Source organism: Molossus molossus, unplaced genomic scaffold, assembly GCF_014108415.1.
Source record: "Molossus molossus isolate mMolMol1 unplaced genomic scaffold, mMolMol1.p scaffold_m16_p_5, whole genome shotgun sequence".
Classification (NCBI taxonomy): Eukaryota; Metazoa; Chordata; class Mammalia; order Chiroptera; family Molossidae; genus Molossus; species Molossus molossus.
Genome location: NW_023425388.1, coordinates 56,932,723 through 56,950,946, shown reverse-complemented (window position 1 = coordinate 56,950,946; position 18,224 = coordinate 56,932,723). Strand labels below are relative to the sequence as shown.

General features: G+C 37.0%; 1 protein-coding gene across 6 annotated transcripts in view; it reads right to left on the bottom strand.

The window, feature by feature from the left end:
• Window positions 1-17,173, bottom strand: part of OPA1 (OPA1 mitochondrial dynamin like GTPase) — a 94,442-nt gene extending 77,269 nt beyond the window's left edge. For 2 of the 6 annotated variants that reach the window (XM_036242382.1, XM_036242384.1), the window contains exons 1-6: window positions 16,974-17,173; window positions 8,212-8,530; window positions 7,043-7,139; window positions 5,106-5,213; window positions 4,534-4,587; window positions 3,420-3,487 (exon numbers count right to left, since the gene is read on the bottom strand). In XM_036242382.1, the coding sequence (XP_036098275.1) occupies window positions 3,420-3,487; window positions 4,534-4,587; window positions 5,106-5,213; window positions 7,043-7,139; window positions 8,212-8,530; window positions 16,974-17,005 (678 nt within the window). In that variant the 5' untranslated portion in view covers window positions 17,006-17,173. The remainder of the gene's footprint in view (window positions 1-3,419; window positions 3,488-4,533; window positions 4,588-5,105; window positions 5,214-7,042; window positions 7,140-8,211; window positions 8,531-16,973) is intronic. The other 4 variants (XM_036242383.1, XM_036242386.1, XM_036242385.1 and 1 more) reach the window with 3 other exon arrangements.
• Window positions 17,174-18,224: the final 1,051 nt, after the last annotated feature.

Sequence of the window (18,224 nt, the reverse complement as noted above, 5' to 3'; positions counted from 1 at the left end):
AGCCTTTCTTTTACTGAGTTTAAATCAATCAACAGATTTTGCTAAGAGCTCAGCACCATCCTAGGTACTCTGAGAACAGAGATTTTGTGGTAGAAATATTCCATCAATAGTAAGAATGCAAACCAAAATAGATAGTGTTGCATATGGCAAGTGTTTCAAATGTTGAGTATAATTAATGAAACTAAAATGACTATAGAAGCGTAATGAATATGACAACTAAACTGGGCTTTAAGGATGAGTAATTAGGCTACTTCAGCTGAGAGATATAACATAAGCCACACAAGTAGGAAATAAAATAACATGTGGAAAGGAAGAGCAGTCATGTATTCCTGTTTAATAATATATTTAAAACAGTAATACCACTTTTAATAAACTAGACTTTTAAAAGGTCCTCCAAATATTTTCTATAAATTATAATTGTGCTTGTAACCTTCAGAATAACCATATTCCTTATTTCTGTGATATGTTTATGACCAATAAGAAACATGATTTTTAAAAAGGCACAAATAATAAAATGTCTCACTTAGCAAATTTTCACTAGAACACAACCTTACTGAATCCAAAAATGGAGAACACTTGTCACCTATAATGTATTATGACCAACATACAGAAATCTACTGATAAATTAATTCACTAAAACAGGCTCACCACTCCAATTTCTAACTTGTTTTCAGTTAGCTCTAAAGGTCTCCAAGTCTCAAAAATATTATTCAGTTCACACGAAGCGCTCTTTCTAATATTTTAAAGAGGACACAAGTTAAAAATGTTTGATTAACAAAAAGCATTTATTAAAAAGTGGTTTCAGTATTTTTCAATTTTTTATTTATTAAAGATACATATCAGAACTTTTCATCAACATAACACAAATAACTACTTTCCAGAAACTGAATGGATATAAATCCAGGCAAAATCAAAGAAACTTGATGTCTAGTTAGCCCATACATTGTTATGTGCAAAGATCGCTTTCTGCCGACTTTCTGAAGACCTCCATTACAACTTTCCAGAACACCTGTAAGTCTAGTGACCCCAGACTGGGAACCACAGGTAATCATTTCATCATGTTGTTCCTTCTGTCTGACTCAAGTCAAACAATCTGACATGTGTTCCCTCAACTCCCCGTCACTTTCACATCAGTTGACTTTGAAAGGTCCTAACTGTTCCTCTACTTTCCAGCACTTCTCCAGATGTGTTCTCCTATTAGAAAGCACAAATCTTTTTTTTAGTTCTAGTTGTAGAAATGTTTTCAATTTATTACTATTATTTTAAAATATCTGATTCACACTTACTTTTACATTTCTAGTAGAAGTCTAGCCAGAAATGTAGGTACACACCAGAGAAACATTAAGCTAAGGCATGACTGCTTCAAACCCCGAGTACCATTTTCGATCTGGAGCTCTCAGACACCACACTGAACCAATCAAAAGATATCAGCTAAATTCTGGCTGCTATCCTACCAACTTTGATCACTGCCCAAATTTTCAAACTTGATGTTTTACAGTAATTTCAAAAAGGCTAGGACTAAGCTATAAGGTCTCTCCTACCTTACATCATCAATTTGTAGCCAGGTCTCCTACAATCAGTTTTTCTACATCTTGTCTGAATGGTTCATTATTTCCAAGTATCAAAAGTAATAGTCAAGCCTTGATACTAAAATGCCGCATATTAACAGAATTAAAACCATTAGTAGAGGCTAAAAATGCTTTTTCCGTATAGTAATTTTTTATAATAGCATTTGCTACAATTTGATTTAGCCTATAAAAAAGCAGCTTAATTCCAACTCTAGATTTAGTATTTACAACAGATAGTTGAAAATAATAATTGGTGAGTTTTTTATGAGCAAGATAATCACTATAAATTAAGAAAGAAAATGGTCTTCAAACAAGCAAAGGAATAAATTATAAAATAAAGCAATAAATTTGCTTTCATGTCTATTGCATAAAATCAAATCTATAAATATAATTAAATTCCCTGAGATCCAAATATTTTATTGCTTATTCATTTATCACCTTCGTAGAATGTTAAGGGAATTATTTGAGTCAGGCCCTGAAAATAGGTTTCTCATTCACCAAAACAATCCAAGGCTGTATCAGAGAAAAGCAGAGATGCTGACCTCCACTATGTAATCTAGGCAACAAGAAATCTTATTACTTGAAAACACACTACCATATCTGTAACAGAGGCTCCTTCTCCCCACTTAGATTAGCTCCTCTCTGTAAAGTAGGTCTACTTATACATGAAAGGTCAAGGCCTCAGCTCAAAATAAGCTGTGCATAGTTGGCTAATTTCCATTCATTTTTTTCTCACTAGTAGTATGAATAGTCAAGGGTATCCCTCGATTATAATAAAATCAATGTAAAAGATATAAAGAAAGATCAAGTTAAAAGGCAAATGCACAAGTGCACACACACACATATTTCGAAATATATTTTCTCCAAAAGATCAAGTTAAAAGGCAAAAGAAAAAGATAACTTTTGAAATATAATTAAAATTTGGAATATTATGTAAAAAGTTCAAAGTTAAAGGAAAAGGAGAGAGAACCCTACAGATAGAAATTATTTTCTTCCTGCTTCTCAAATCAACACAAAATAATTTCTTTCAATGTATTAAAACCATAATAACCTTCAGTATAAAAGCTACATAGTCCATATTTAATTTTAAAATGTTCAGAGTATTTTTCCAGACATCTCTCTATTTAGACATATATTTTTTAATATTCATGGAATCAGGTATCTTACCAGTTCCAAAGTATAAAAAAAGACTAAGAAAAATGTAAGGTTAACATATGAATATAAATACAGAGCAGTGTATGTTATTCTACACAAGCAATTCTCTTAAAACTTTCATATTAATTTTGTTAATGCATGTGTTGAAATCGACAAACTCTAAATAACCCCATACATAATTTGGTTGACTATCAATGTAACAGAATTTATTCCCTAATAACCTGCTTCCTAGTCCCTTAATATTTCCCCTAAGTATATTCCATAACATTGGTCCCTAGAAGACATTTAATGAAAAAGGGCTCTGCTGCTAAATAAATCTGGAAAACCCTGTACATTTTGCCTTCTCTTGAGGCTTCACATTAAGATCTGAGAAATCCCAGGGAGAAGAAAAAAGCCTGCTTGTTTTATTTATACACGCTTCTCCCCCACATATAACAACAAAACCCTTAGTTAGGGACAAACCATTGAAACTAATATTTCACAGCATGTATTTAAAAGAAATAGGCTTCTCCAATTATATTTTTAAAACTGCTATATATACCTTGCATTTTGTACCAAGGTCTGTAACAATACTCTACTTAGGTGTTTTATATTTGTTCCTTCAGATGTTACCATTTTCAAGTCTTGCAGGTAGGTTAAAAACGTCTTAAAAATCTTACAAGACTACCTAGGTGAAGAATTCTCCTTTATACTTACCTTTCTATAATGCTTGTCACTTTCAGATCCATGATCTGTAGCTCTAAATGTGGTTTCTCCAGATGAACCTTCAAGATAAATATGCAGTCCTTTAAACTATCCAGTGATGTCAATAATCTAAACTAAATTTCGAATTGTGTTTAGTTAAGATGGCCCCCATTTTCTCCTCTTTTTCCCCGCCTCCACCCAGGCCCTGCCCAAACCCAGGCCTTCACCACACTTATGTGTGTGTCTATGGGCTATGCATATATATGTGTGTGTTCTTTGGTTAATCTCTTCCTGTCTCCTCTAGCGCCACCCCCCCAACCCCCCTGCAATCTGTCATTCTGTTCCATGCATTCATGTCTCTAGACCTATATTGTTCATCACTTTATTTTGTTCATTAGATTCCACATATAAGTGAGATCACATAATATTTGTCTTTCTCTAACTGGCTTATTTCACTTAGCATAATAATCTCCAGGTCCATCCATGCTGTCACATTTAATAATGAATGATTTTTTTTAAAAAGGTAAGTGGACGTTAGAGTAAATACAACTTTTTTTTGAAAACTATTCTTACTTTAAGGAAAATACTGGTAACCTAGGCAAAAAAAAAATTTTTTTTAAATTGTAGGCCATGTTTAACCTATTTTTTAAAGTACCACTAAAAATTACAATAAAAAATAAAATAATTTTTGATAAGAATTATTTTACAAGAATGTACTTACAGTTCGGCCATATATCACTGCCATTATGTAAAGATTATATATATTAAAAAATAAATTTTAAATGTCACCTATGATAGTAAAGATGAGACAAACTAAAATTACTTTTCATTTCAATTATCAAAAATAATCAGAACAATTTCAAGAAAATATTCTGGTAAAGCAAACTCTCTTTTTAATAGCTTTACTCTTAAAATACAGAAACATATTTAAGAATTTTAGTTTTACTACAAAATAATTACTTTATTATTTCCACCTAAAGGAGAATGAATTTGCTCAATATAGTTCTGGGGTTTGAAATTTAGCATAAGCGGCATTATAAATTTGGTCTGAAATTTTATTTGCAAGTAGTTTATTAGAAGCATTTAGAAGGCATATCAAGATCAGCAAAAACGTCTGTTTACACACCTAACAAGAGAAGTAGGTCAGAAGCTCCTATGACTTCACTAACCAATTTGTGACCTGTGAAAAATCAGCAAAAGGGGAAATAGAAATGTAAAACTTTAACAGGAATGAGCAAACAAAGATGTCTCAGATCTCAGGTGTATATCAAGATAGGGCAGTAATTAGGCAAATACACCAGATTAACCTTAGTAAATTCTACTCATTATAGTCCATCATAATAAAATTTGTTTTAAAAATCATCAAACTGGCTCTAACCAATTATGAAAAGCAAACACATAGGAAGTCTCATCTACTTGTCAAGAACAAATGGTATTTTTTTCCTTACTGACTAAGACCTAGCTTATTTAAGTTGTGACAAACTTTCATTCTGTTGGGCTAAACAAAAGTTAGAATCACTGCACAACAAAACTTTGTTTATATATGTGTGTGTGTATATATATGGATATATATATATATTTTTAAACCTGTTTCATTTGTATTAAATGTTTTCATTTAAAAGATGGAAATAAACAAATGGATATATCTAATGATTTTTCCTCTGTGGTCCCTGACATTTTAAATGAGTCCTTCCTTACCTGTGGTGAAAAAGTCCTTCAATAAGCTGAGGCTTTCAACAATCTTGTCAAAGTCAGGAGCCAACTTTGCAAGGTCCTCTGAATTAGGAAGGGCTTTTTTAATTTTCTCTGAAGATAAAAAACAAACAAACAAAAAATACCACCTCATTCACAGTCCTAAAGTAATAATTTGACTATTAAAACATTAATAAAATTTAAATATCACCATATATAAATTTAAATTAAAACCCTTTCTTATTTTCTCCCTATTACAAGTATTGCTGCTACAAACAAAGTGTCCCAAAAAAATGTATACAGGGCGACTGTAGATTCTATTACATTTTGAAAATGAAATGTACTTCAATAAACACTGGCTTTATAATTATTCAAAGTTGTATATACATGTACCCTATGTATCTAAAACAATGTGTTATTCTGATGATATTCCATAAGCCCTAGTATTTTTTATAAAAGATTCACCAAAAACATATGGTTTAGATGAAGACCTTTTATTTATAAGTTAAATGGCTTGAGACAGAAGCACTATATTAACAACTGTAACACTGGACTGGAATCAGAAGTACTTTTTGGGAGGAAACCACAGCAAAGAGGCAATACATCAAAGAAAAAAGAGAAGAACATCTCTCATAGTCCCTGGCCTAACTAAAAAATGTGATCACATCCCAGTTCAAATTGAAGAACAGAATTCCATTACTTCTCCACCTCTTTTAGTCCCTGTTACCAACTGGAAATAATTAAGAATCCAAGGCAAGCTTTTACTTTATTTTAGCTAGCTTTATTTATAAAATGGTCAAAGTATTTATTTTTGTTTTAAAAACATTTAACAATTATGTCCAAGTCTAGTACAACTTTAAAGGGTCTTCTGAATTAGGAAGGGCTTTGCTCATTTTCTCTGGAAAAGACCAAAATGCATAAATATTCTCAAAATAAGAATATATTCTATGTACTGTAAAAGCATTAACTTGCTTACTCTTCAGAGCAACTCTACAAAATAGCTATCATCAACTCCACTTTCCATATGAGGAACACAGAGGTTATGTAACTGGACCCAAGCACACAGCAAAGAAGCAAGGGAGTCAAGGTTTAAGCCTAGGCAGTCTAGGTTCAGAATCTAGGCTTCTCATACACCATGGTACAGGCAAATGTATCAAATTAAAAACCAATCCTCATGCACATTAGAAAAATAATTTGAAAGAGTACTTTTCCTGTAAAGACCTTTGTCAATACAGCATCGTTTTATCTTTTAGAAAGTGCTGTGAATAAGTGTATGTAAATATTAATTCCACCCCAATATACACCTAAGCTAAGAAATTAAACAGTTTTTAAAAAGAGACTGAGGAAAATAATTTCATCCAAAAAATTTTTTTAAAGATCACCATAACTTATTGACAATCACAACTATCAAATACACTTTTTCTCACCTACCTATTGTTAGAAGAAAGGGGCAGTGGCTGACTACAGGGAGAAATTACTCTGGACACTAGAAAACTTTCAAAGAACCTGGTTACCACAATACAGGTAACCAAGGTATCCTATAAAAAAAGAGTAGTTAAGTGGGTTACGGTGCATCAGTTCTGGGTAACGTACAACACTGAAAATGATGTTTGGGAAGATTGCTTGGCAGTATGGAAAATGCTAACAAAATCTGTTAGGTAGCACAAGATAAGATACTGAAGTGTACGGCCACTAAAATATTAACCACATACACAGAATTGGTACAATTAATATAGAATTCTCCATAAAAACAGCGGCAGCTTTGTTAAAGTGAAGGACTAGTGGATACTTTTATCTTCTCATAAATTTTTTCTTAGATATTCTATTATTTTTATCATTAAAACTACACATTAAGCTCACAACTTAGGAAACTATCTCAACACAATTGATTCTCTTTCCTATAGATATGATCAAAAAAATATTTTAATGTTGATAATACAAACCTAAATCAATATACTCATCAATCTCCCAAACAATGTCAGGCACAATCCATTTATAGTCACTAAGGTCTGGTATCATATCTTTCCATTGATCAAAAGTCTAAAAGATAAGAAAGAATGACAGTCAAATGCTCTGAATGCCATATAAAAAAATAAGAAACACTATTTTAATTTATTGAATTAAAACATGCTAATCTACTAAGAGTGACACATTATGTCAGAAAGTTTTAGAAACAAAGTAGCCTCAACTCTTCTCAAAACAAATTAGCAGGCAAGCACATAAAAATGTAAATGTTCCTTTATTAAATATGAAAAATGTAAAAATTCAAAATATATTCTCATTTCAAACAGGTTTCATGATGTGGCTTTAAACAATACTGTGGAATAGAAGGAAGACAGACCAGGGGTCAGGACACCTTGCCTCTGGTCTTAGCCAAGAAGTGGCTGCATGAATATACCACTTAAGTTTCCTATCTGTGGTACTAAATGGCAAAGCTGAAAATCAAACCAAAGTGTTCTCACTCCAAGCACAGTGTTCCTGCCACCAGGCCTTTTTTTAAAATTTCATTTGAAAATATGTGTTTTTTAACTGATTTTAGAGAGAGAGGGAGGGAGGGAGAGAGAGAGGAACATCAATGGGATGCCTCCCATACACACCCTGACTGGGGATTGAACCTGAGATCCTTCAGTGTGCTGGTGCACTGGATGACATTTCAACCAACTGAGCCACACCAGCCAGAGCTCCACTAGGCCATTTTTAACTCCAGTAATTATAACTAAGATTTGGAAGGCATTTTCCTATTACTATTCACACCATTAAAACTATCTATCATAGCCCTGGCTGGTTGGAGTGTCCTTCTGTGCACTGGAAGGTCATTGGTTTGACTGCGGGTCAGGGCACATATCTAGGTTGCAGTTCAGTCTTGGTCAGGGCCTGTATCATCTTTGTCACATCGATATTTTCTCATCAATGTTTCTGTTTCTCTCTCTCTCTCTCTTCCTCCCTCTCTAAGATCAATACATGAATAAAAATCTAGCATACAGTAGAGATACAATAAATATTTAAACATCCAATTATATTTTATTGCACTAAAGAAAAATTACTTATGCTATAAAACCTTACAATAATCATGTTGAAAAACTGGAAAAGCAGTAAGGAAAGCTAAACTCACCTTTTTGGCTGTATAGCCACCCCCGACAGCAGATCCCAGTATGAGATATCGAAGTTTTAAGAGTCTTGCAGCTAATCTCGCTGGCAAAAAATTCCTGCGGGGCTGGTAGCCATATTTAACTGGAGAAAGTTTCAATTTACGTAAAGGAAGGTTAGTTAAAGAGGAAAACTGCTGAAATGATGTCCTGAAGTGGGGTCTTTGAAGCTTTAAGGTAGGATGACGTGAATGGTAAATACTTCGTGAAACCAGATGCACTTTTTGTAGTGGTAGTCTTCCTTTTATTCCAGAGCTATGTTTCACTAAGGATTGGCAGACCTCACTGAAAGAAAAATGGGTATGGGAAAAAGATTAGACAGGGTAACAATGCAAAGGAAATGATATAAAAAGAGCAATATACAAAAGGAAAAACACACATCACAGCACATGTGGTCAACCACACTATGTCATACAATAGCTTACATTTATTAATCATTTGCTATGTGCCAAGCACTGTTGCAGCATGAGCTACCTCACATAATCCTGCTGATAATTTTGTGATGAAATTATCCCCATTTCACAAACAAGGAAAAGGTGGCACATAGATGAAAATTACTTGCCTAAACGCACACTGATAGAAGGAGTAAAGGTGGGATTCAAACCCAGGCAGTGGGACTCTGGAGGTCCTCTAATTTACTATGTGTGGGCTAAGATCCTGGTTCAAAGAATTGAAATGGAAAAGAAATATGGCGGAGACTTTTTATTAATGCTTTTCACTCTAAGTAAACATTGAAAACAAAATGCATGCAAACTTTTGCTTTCTAGCATAAAACTCCAGCAGCTTAGAACAGCTATTCTTTGCCCACTCATTTATATCTAACAATGATGAGATAATCCAGGGATTGAAATTAAGGAAAAATCATTAACACCTTAAGCATATGGTTCCCCAGAAAAATGAAGGTAGCCAAGACCAACCAAACAAAAAAACACTAAAAGAGAAGAGAAACTAAATGTACACCTTACTGTGAGCTCTTCCCTCTTCTCCTTCCTGGCAGAGAATGAAAATTTAACACCAATAACCACATGCTTGATCATTTATCTTACTCAATACACATTCATAGTGCTTACTATGTACAGGCCAGGCACTGTCCTAAGTAGTTTTAAAATATTAATTCATTTAATTACATTAGAGTAGAAACTTCTTAAGAAAAATAATCAAGGGACACACAATTTGTGAAGGACAATGGGGGACAGAAGGATATCTAAATGCCAGGCGTTACGCTAGATGTATTCACAAATGCTAACTTTAATGCTCAGAAAAACCCCACATGGTAAGTACAGTCGTCCGTCACACTTCGCACTTCGACTTTTGCGGCTTCACTCTATCCCAGTTTTTCAAACATTATACTACTGGAAAAAAACGTGATAGAGCGAGGGGCAACTGTATAGAAATAAAGAACCCTACTTCACGGAAATTAATTTATCACGGTAGAGTCTGAACTGATTAACCGTGATAAACGAGGGCTGACTGTATCCTTCTTTTACCCATTTGCTTTTTGAAAGTGTCTTGCCCAAGGAAAAATGACTAGTAAATGATGGAAGGATTGAAACTCGATTCAGTCTGACAATATAGCCCAAATTCTTCCCATAAGAGACAATAGTAGTAAGAGTATGGGAGTCGGTGGCTATACAAATAGGTGTGGCCTCAGACATGAGGCTGTATACATTCTGGAGCATCTGCCACCTGCCCTGGAACCCTCGGGATGACTGACACTAGGCCTTGCTTTAAGACTCTACAGGACCCCCTCCAACCTAGGAAACCTGAGGCAAACAGGATTTAATAGTAGGAGAAAATACATTTTCTGGGTTTAGGCGCACTGCTCATTTGTAATTCTACATGTAAAGATTATTTCTGGTCACAAAAACATTTGCCTCCTTTTTAGAATTTAGTAAACATTCTGTAAATATTTTAAAAGCTGACTGTAGAGCTTGAGATATTATGATTAGGATAAATCATAATTTCTCCCATCTTATAAAAAGCAAGTCCTGTCATCTTTTATTAACCAAGAAATTAAATTTTCCTGACCTCAAACTCTGCATATAAAAAGCAAAGTCCTCGTTTTAGCTTCAAAATGGGCTCTAGCCCAGTAATCATACACACAAGAAAATTCATAACACAATAAATGCCTCTACGTCAAAGGAGCAGTAGAGACAGTTAATACAAGAGTTCACAGGAAAGTGAGGTGAGGTGGTCAGTGAATATTCCCCAGAAAAAGAAAAACTTAGTTAGGTGGGAAGAGTCAAAAACAGGGAAAGAAATTCCAGATAGAGAGAAGGGTACAGAACCAAGACAATGAAATGGCACAAGTCCTAATGAGCTAGCATGGAAGTTCATTTTGAAAGGTGAAATTGGAGAGGAAGTCTAAGAACAAAACCACAGAGCCACTGAACATCAGGCTTCATTTCAACCTTATTTTGTAGGCAATAGGGAGCCACTAAATGTTTCTGAGTAGAGTAATATAATTAAACAGTAATTTTAAAAGATATTAAAGGCAATGTACTACAGACTGAATGTTTATGTACCTACCTATGCAAATACTCTGAACTCCCTTGCCCTCTGAATTTCTGTTTTACTTAACTGGCAAAAGTTATAAACCCTGGGTGATCCTTATTATCACTTTTCTCCATCTGACCTGAGGAATGAAGCACTGCTGAAGAAAATCATACCTATTGGACAGACATATCACCTAGGCCCTCCAGACTGCCTGACAGTCTTATTTCTCTTCTATTCTGTGTTAGAACTATTTCAGAAAATTTCCACTCTCCTCTAACCTCTCATATGCCCCCATACTTCCTCCAACTCTCAGTAGATGACCTTGCCCCCTACTTCACTGAGAAAACAGAAGCCACCAGATGGAAACATGCTGTTCACCTACCACAGCTAGTACACATATATTCTCTAGCTCCCCCTCTCCCTACAACCCCTGTGAGATTACAGCAAGTATTCTTCCTCCCAGAGAATCCCTGTTTTGAATTCTCTTTCTCCAGCCTTTTAAGGAATCACAAGTCAAGTTATGATCCCATTTCATTTCTTTAGCTACTCATTAGAAGCCAAATCAACCTAATTTCCATTTGTATCACTTCAGTGAAATGGCTTTTACAGAGTGCCCCAAAGTGTTCCAATGGGCATTTGGTTTTCTATTCTAACTCTCTCAGCAATATTTGTTAACGTTGACACCTCTTCATTGTTGGAACTCCCTCTTCCTTGGCAGTCTCTAGTTTTACTCTTATCTCACGGGTCACTACTTTTCACTCGCCTCCTCCCCAACTACCTTTTAAAGGTTAGTTTATTAATGCTAAGATCTAAGCCCACTTCTCTTTTCACTGTACATATTCTTCCTAGGCAATCTTATCCACATCTATTTCCTCATTTACCATCTACATACCCATGTTTCTCAAATGTATGTCTAATACAAATAGTTAAGTTCTAGATCCTGCTGTCCAACAGCCTACTCAACATTACTATTTAGATATTTAAAAAAAATATATCTCAAATTCAAGGTGTCCAAAATTTTGATAGCTTTCCTCCTTTCCCCCAAACCCTGACCTTCTTCCAGTACTCCTTATCTCAGAAAATGGCAGAAGCACTTATCCAATCACATAAGCCCCAGGATCATTCTTTTAGTTGTTGTGTTAATCTTCACCTGAGGATATTTTTTCAATGATATTTAGATAGAGTGGAAGGGAGGGAAAAAGAGAAACATGGAAGGGAGAGAGAGACACATCAATTAGTTGCCTCCTGCACAACTCCCACCAGGGCCAGGAATCAAACCTGCAACCCAGGTACATACCCTTGACCAGGAATCAAACCTAAGACCCTTCAGTCCACAGGCCAATGCTCTAATCACTGAGCAACCAGCCAGGGAACTGGGGATCATTCTTGATACCCTCTACCCTCAAGTTCTGCTAATTCTACTTGAAAACAGATCTCAGATCTCCCACTTCTCCCACCTTCACTACTGTCATTCCTTATGTGGTGGCTACAATGGCCTGTACCAAGATTTCTCCACAGTACAACCAGAGCACTCTTCTGAAATGTAAATCTGATCATTGTCACTCACCTGCATACATCTTTTAAATCCCTCCCCACCCCCCCAGTGAATGTAAACTAAAATCCAAACTCCTGGATTTAAAGCCCTCCATCATCTGGTCCCCATCTCTCTCCCTCTTACCTCCAGACAGGTTTTTTATCTAGTTTTTCAATAGCACCATACTTCTTTCCACACCAGGGCCTTAGTGAGCACTGTTTTTGGACAACCCCTTCTACCTACTTAATTCCTGTTACTCCTTTTAGAATTGGGTTTACCTCAAGCATTCCTCCCCTCCCTGAACATTCCTTCATTCTTATTCAAGTCCCCCTGCCACAGTTCTTGGCTCCCTGCATTTTTTCTTTAATGCTTATAAAATGTGTATTCTATAATAGTATAATTAGTGAACATTTCTCTCTACCATTAAACTGCAGTCTCCATAAGGGCAAGATCCTGTCTGTTTTGCTTACCATTGTATTTCTAAAGCCTAGCCCAATGCCTCACAAATAGTAGACACTCAATAAATTTGCTTAATGAATAGTGGGACAATTAAACAGTAAAAAAAAAATTTTTAAGTGAAAGAACCTAGTAATAACCACAGAAAAAGTGCTCAATAAATGTAATTTCAACATTAATTGCAACCTCCACGAATGTATGAATGAATGGCTCTTTAACCCTCAAAAAATTATCTGCCATTTTCAGAAAAGAGTTAATCCAAATACATAACCAAATAGATGAACTCTAGGATGGAGTGGTCATATCCCTAAGATGTTTCTGTTTTTTGTTATAGTAAGTCCTCACATAATATTATTGATAGGTTCTGGTTTTGCAACCTGAAGCCAAATGATATATAATAAAAACAGTTTTACCATAAGCTAACTGATATAAAAAAGAGTTAAATTCCTATGGCATCTCATAAATGTTATTATAAAACAGTGCTGAATATAACTTTGTTCAAGGGCTTGCTGTACTTTCTTCATATTTATTTCCAAACCCCTAAAATTCCTACTTCCACAATGGTGGCAGCAATAGCTGGGGGGGGGGGGGGGGGACTACAATAGAGTGTATGGTAGTCCAAGTCAGGAGGAACTACATGTAAAATATTCTGCAATTAGTCCCCTGGAAGAGATAATTGATGCAAAGCAAAATCCTAGTATTTGAAAAGGCATCCTCAAGAATTACTTCTAGAGCTTCCAATTCATGATGATAATCTAAAAGATCAATGCTCATACAAGACTATTTTTCTCAACAGGGTCCTCTTAAAATACAGGGAAGAGAATGAAAAGAGGAGACGAAATAGAGATTTACTGAAGCACCAATTGGGAAAAGGTGGTTTGGGTCACACTGCACCCTATTCCAATGCAGCTGAGTATTAACAGCAACACTTGCTCCTAGGCTAAGCAATCTGGCAAGGAAGAGCTAAGGCTTCCCAGTGAGTGTGTGTGTGTGGGGGGGGGAGATTCTTCCTAGAGTGGGCCTCAACAATACTGGCATTTGTAACAAGATCAGATAGCCTGCCCACTCCCTAAAAACCCTAAAATGAAGCCTGCTAGCTGGCATATCATATACCTAAAGAGTTTGCTAGATCAGCCTTTTCATTCATGGGTAACCCACATAGCCATCTATATCAATCACTAGTCCTCATGTTTAGATATGATTAGATAACTAGGCTTTTGTTGAAAAGGAAGACGAAGATAAACAACATTATTAATCTTGGACAAAGGGACAATACAAAATACTAATTAATATTCTCAGGAGGCTTCCTAAAGATACTGCAGAAATAAAATAAAAGCAGGTTGTATTAAAAATAGCAATTGAAGTCTGGCCAGTGTGGCTCAGTGGTTGAGCATCGACCCATGCACCAAGACGTCGCAGGTTCAATTCTGGGTCAGGACACAGGCCCCGGTTGTGGGCCTGATCCCCAGTGGGGGGCATGCAGGAGGTAGCCAATTGATGTTCTCTCTCATGGGTGTTTCTATCTCTCTCTCCCTCTCACTTTCTCTCTCTCTAAAATCAACAAAAGAAAAAAAAAATTTTTTTTAAACAAAAGTAGCAATTGAAGAACAATGCAAAATTTACAGAATTACAGGTCTTTTGTAAGTTTAATAGAAGTTAAAAAGGAGTTAATGGTAATTAAAGCTATAATGGCCAATATAAAAAAAAACAACAACAAAAAAAACCTCCAGCAACACCAGACAATGAATTAAGGAAATCCTCCAAAACTTAGAATATAAACAAATAAATAGAAACCATGAGAGAAAAGTTAACTGACTCTAAGAAGTAGTATCTAAAATGTGAGTTCTGTAGAATGCAATCCACGGGATTCCCAAAGTGATCTGCTGGGATCCAGAAAAAAAGTTCCAAAGCTTCTAGATAAAGGTTTTTGTTTTTGTTTGAATTTTTATTTTTTGTATCTAGTCCTTCAGATTATATTAGCGTCAATTTATAATGTAAATAATCAATTAGTACAGAGGTACATTTATAATTTTTTTTAAGTGTGCATATACACCTACTGTGGTACATGCATACTTCTGCAACAGATAACAGGTATGTATCATATTCTGGAAATAATGAACAACCTAAAAAAAAACAATATTCATATAACAGATGTCTAAAGAGAGAAGGAAAAAAAACATGAAAAAAAGAAAAAGAACTAAAAGAAGAAAAATTTCCCAGAACTGAAGAAAAAAAATCTTTTTAACAGCAAGGCCCAATGAGTGTCAGGCCAGAGGAGCAGGGGTTAGGGGTGGAGGGTAAAGAGTGGGAAAGGGAAAAGACGCACACCTGGACAAAGCCTTGAGAATTTTAAGATAAGGCCAATATCCTAAAAGGTTCCATGAAGGAAAAATAGGATACCTACAAACACAAAAATCAGATTGTCCTAAGAGCTTGTATTAGTAACAAAAGATGATTTAGAAATGTAACAATACCTTCACAGTCCTGAAGGAAATGGATTGTGAACAGACTTCCATATTCAGCCAAACCAAAAATCAAACATGAATCAATTAAGATTTTTCTCCTTGAAATCATCTATTCTCTCTCATCTACCATTTCTTGTCATCTGTACATTATTCCCTAATATGTAATCCTTTTTTTCAACAATTTTACAGAAATATTTATTGCACCTAAATAAATGTTGGTCACTGGTCTTCTTACATGTCTACCAACATGTATTTAGGTATACATGTCAAAAAATGTTTATGTTCCCATCTGTTAAAGAATAGGAAATTAAATATACTTATTCATAAAAGACAGAGGAACTACAGCAAAAGACAAATTCCAGGGCTTACGGTTTTTAACCTTTCACATCTCTGCTTCTGCAGGTAGCTAAGCTGTGCTATCAACCTAAGATGCCATTTTAAGCCACAACACTATGGAGTCCATAGTAACTTTAGAAACAATTTAGCCCAACAGCATCCAGTTGAATAAACAAATATCAGTTATTGATCAGTTTATTTTTTAAATGAATTTTTAAAGTTTTTCCTACAGACAGTGCTTCAATAAAGCATACCATTTTCTGCAGTCTTTTCTGTTTTTATTTAAAGAAAATCAGATGTTTCCCCAGTAAATACTGAGTAGAAATAAAAGGGTTGTATGGAACTTTAGTGTCGAGGGCTGTAAATTTACTCAGAAATTAAAGTTTCATGAAATTAGAAATAACGTATTCAACTATTCTAATTGACAAAACTGTAACTATTGTATGCCATCCAGTTCTCAATTTAAACTCAAGTTAAGTTTCATGAAATAAATGAATTTTATTCTTTATAAATACTACAAATGACCTAAACTATTTAAAACATTCTGAAAAAATTCAGGACAGGTGTTTGGAGGTTGAGTTAATTCGGGAAAACCTAGTGTGTTTTTTTTTAACCTTGTTTAAAGTATATTACTTCTTATCAAATGCCTGCAACAATGAGTTTACTCCGAAGGTACCTAAGGATATTAAAATACAACTACACGTCAAGATAAAGTCATTTTAATCTCATTAAAAGGCATACAGTAACCCACGGAAATGAAAAGACTTCTACGACTTTGTACTTAGGATTAAACCAGGCCAGGGCAACAATAAGTGTGATTAGAAAGGGAGTGCCACATGTGCCAAGTCTCTTTCCCTAAACTCTGGGGGGAGTGGGGGGTGCTATTAAGAGGGTATCTCTAATCACCATCTCTGACTGGGTATGCGTCACTGCTCCAGACCTGACTCCAAAATCACGTTCACCCAGCGGACTAGGGAAAAGAGGGACAGTCCCCTTCACCAGGGAGAAGAGCGAAAGTACCTGCAGGAGCAACGCACGCCCGGCGTGGAGACAGAAGAGAGAGTTAAGGGAGACGCGGAAAAGGTGACACAAAGATAGAACCAAAGACCGGGGAGGGAGCGGGCAAAAACAGAAGCAATCGGAGACAGAGATAACAGCGAGGTCAGAAGGGTGAAAAGGGCAGGGGCAATAGAGACAGGCCAAGACTGAAAGGCGCCCAGAATCTTCCAGTGGCACAGGAACTGGGACAAGGGCAGTGCTGGAGCTGGCACCTCAGGTAAGTCCAGTCAGGGCTCCTCTCCCTCTGGCTCTTCAATGTCCCGGGATCCTCCCGCCGCCCTCCGTCTGTACTGTTATCTGCACACTCTGTTAGTAGTGATGGGGCAAACCCGCTTTCTGGAGGCCCCAGAAATAACGGGGCCAGGTCGGAGCCTGCACTTACCAGGCCACGGCGGCCCGGGGTAGACGCCACATCCCTCCAGCGAGGAGGTCACACGGGCGCTGAGACGGCCACACGGGAGCCGGGTGTCAGTCCCAGTCCGGCGCCGGCTCCAGGAATGACCCAGGAAAAGGCCGTGGGCAACAAGGACACAGAGAAGCCACTGCGGCCCTCCCAATGGCGCATGGACTTCCGCGAGAGCCCGCCCGGCACCCGTACTCAGTCCGTCAGGCAAACACCACCCCACCCCATCGAGGAGAGCAGCACAAATGGTCCGAGGAGGACTGGCGCATGCGCTCGGAGCCCAGCCAAATCTTTCCCTCCCCCAACCAGCCCCGCCCTCCTCGTTTCAGGGGGGAATTCTGAGCCTCGCAGCTTGGAGACCGAGTGGAGGAGGGATGGAGAGTTGGCCGGGGACCGACGAAGGCGAGGGCTGGGGGTCGGATCGACCAATTCTCCCTGGTTGGTACCAAGTTAAGAAAATGTAGGCATTGCGAGAACACGGAGAATCCTACAGAGGACAAAATGAGGACAATAATAGTGTAATAAAACCAACCGTTGCTCCTTTGCCCCTTGCTTTCCCTCGGCGTCTTTGATTACTGAACATTTTCGTAGACTCAGAACGGTCTCGGAGAGGCCGGAGGAGGGGTCGCAGCCCTATCTGAGGTCGTATCGGAAAGGGCTGAGATCTATTAGGCACTGATGGGTTTGGAATGAGCTTGTGCAGTTTATAAAAGCGTCAGAAGTGATTTTGTCCGGTCATTCTTGACCTGGCATTCATGTGGCTTTTAATCTCACCAACTTGTTGAAAAGGCCCGGGTCAGCGCCTCCCTGGTGGTCTCAGCTCGGAACGGGGTGCTCAGCGCTCTCCTCCGGCGGCTGCTTTCCTCCCTTTCAGATCACAGCATTCTCCTTTTTCTCCAGGAGCTGCTGCTCCCCACTCTCCTTTGCTGGTTCCACCTCCTCTCCCAATTTCTCAGTGTTGGAGGGACCCAGATCTTGAGCCCCTTCCCCTTTCTTCATTCTTTCATAAGTAACCTAAGTCAGTTCTGTGGTTTTAAATACCCTTTGTTCCCTTTTGCAACTCTTATCATTTTATGTTTTATGAGGAAACGGGGGCCAATAAAAGGAATGTGGCCTGTGAAAGATCATGAAGGAATTTAGTGACATAGCCAAAATCAAAGGGTCCTGTGTCCCTGCTTCACTTCAAGGGCACACTCCCACCCCGCCCCCAAAGCTTAAAACAATTTCTTT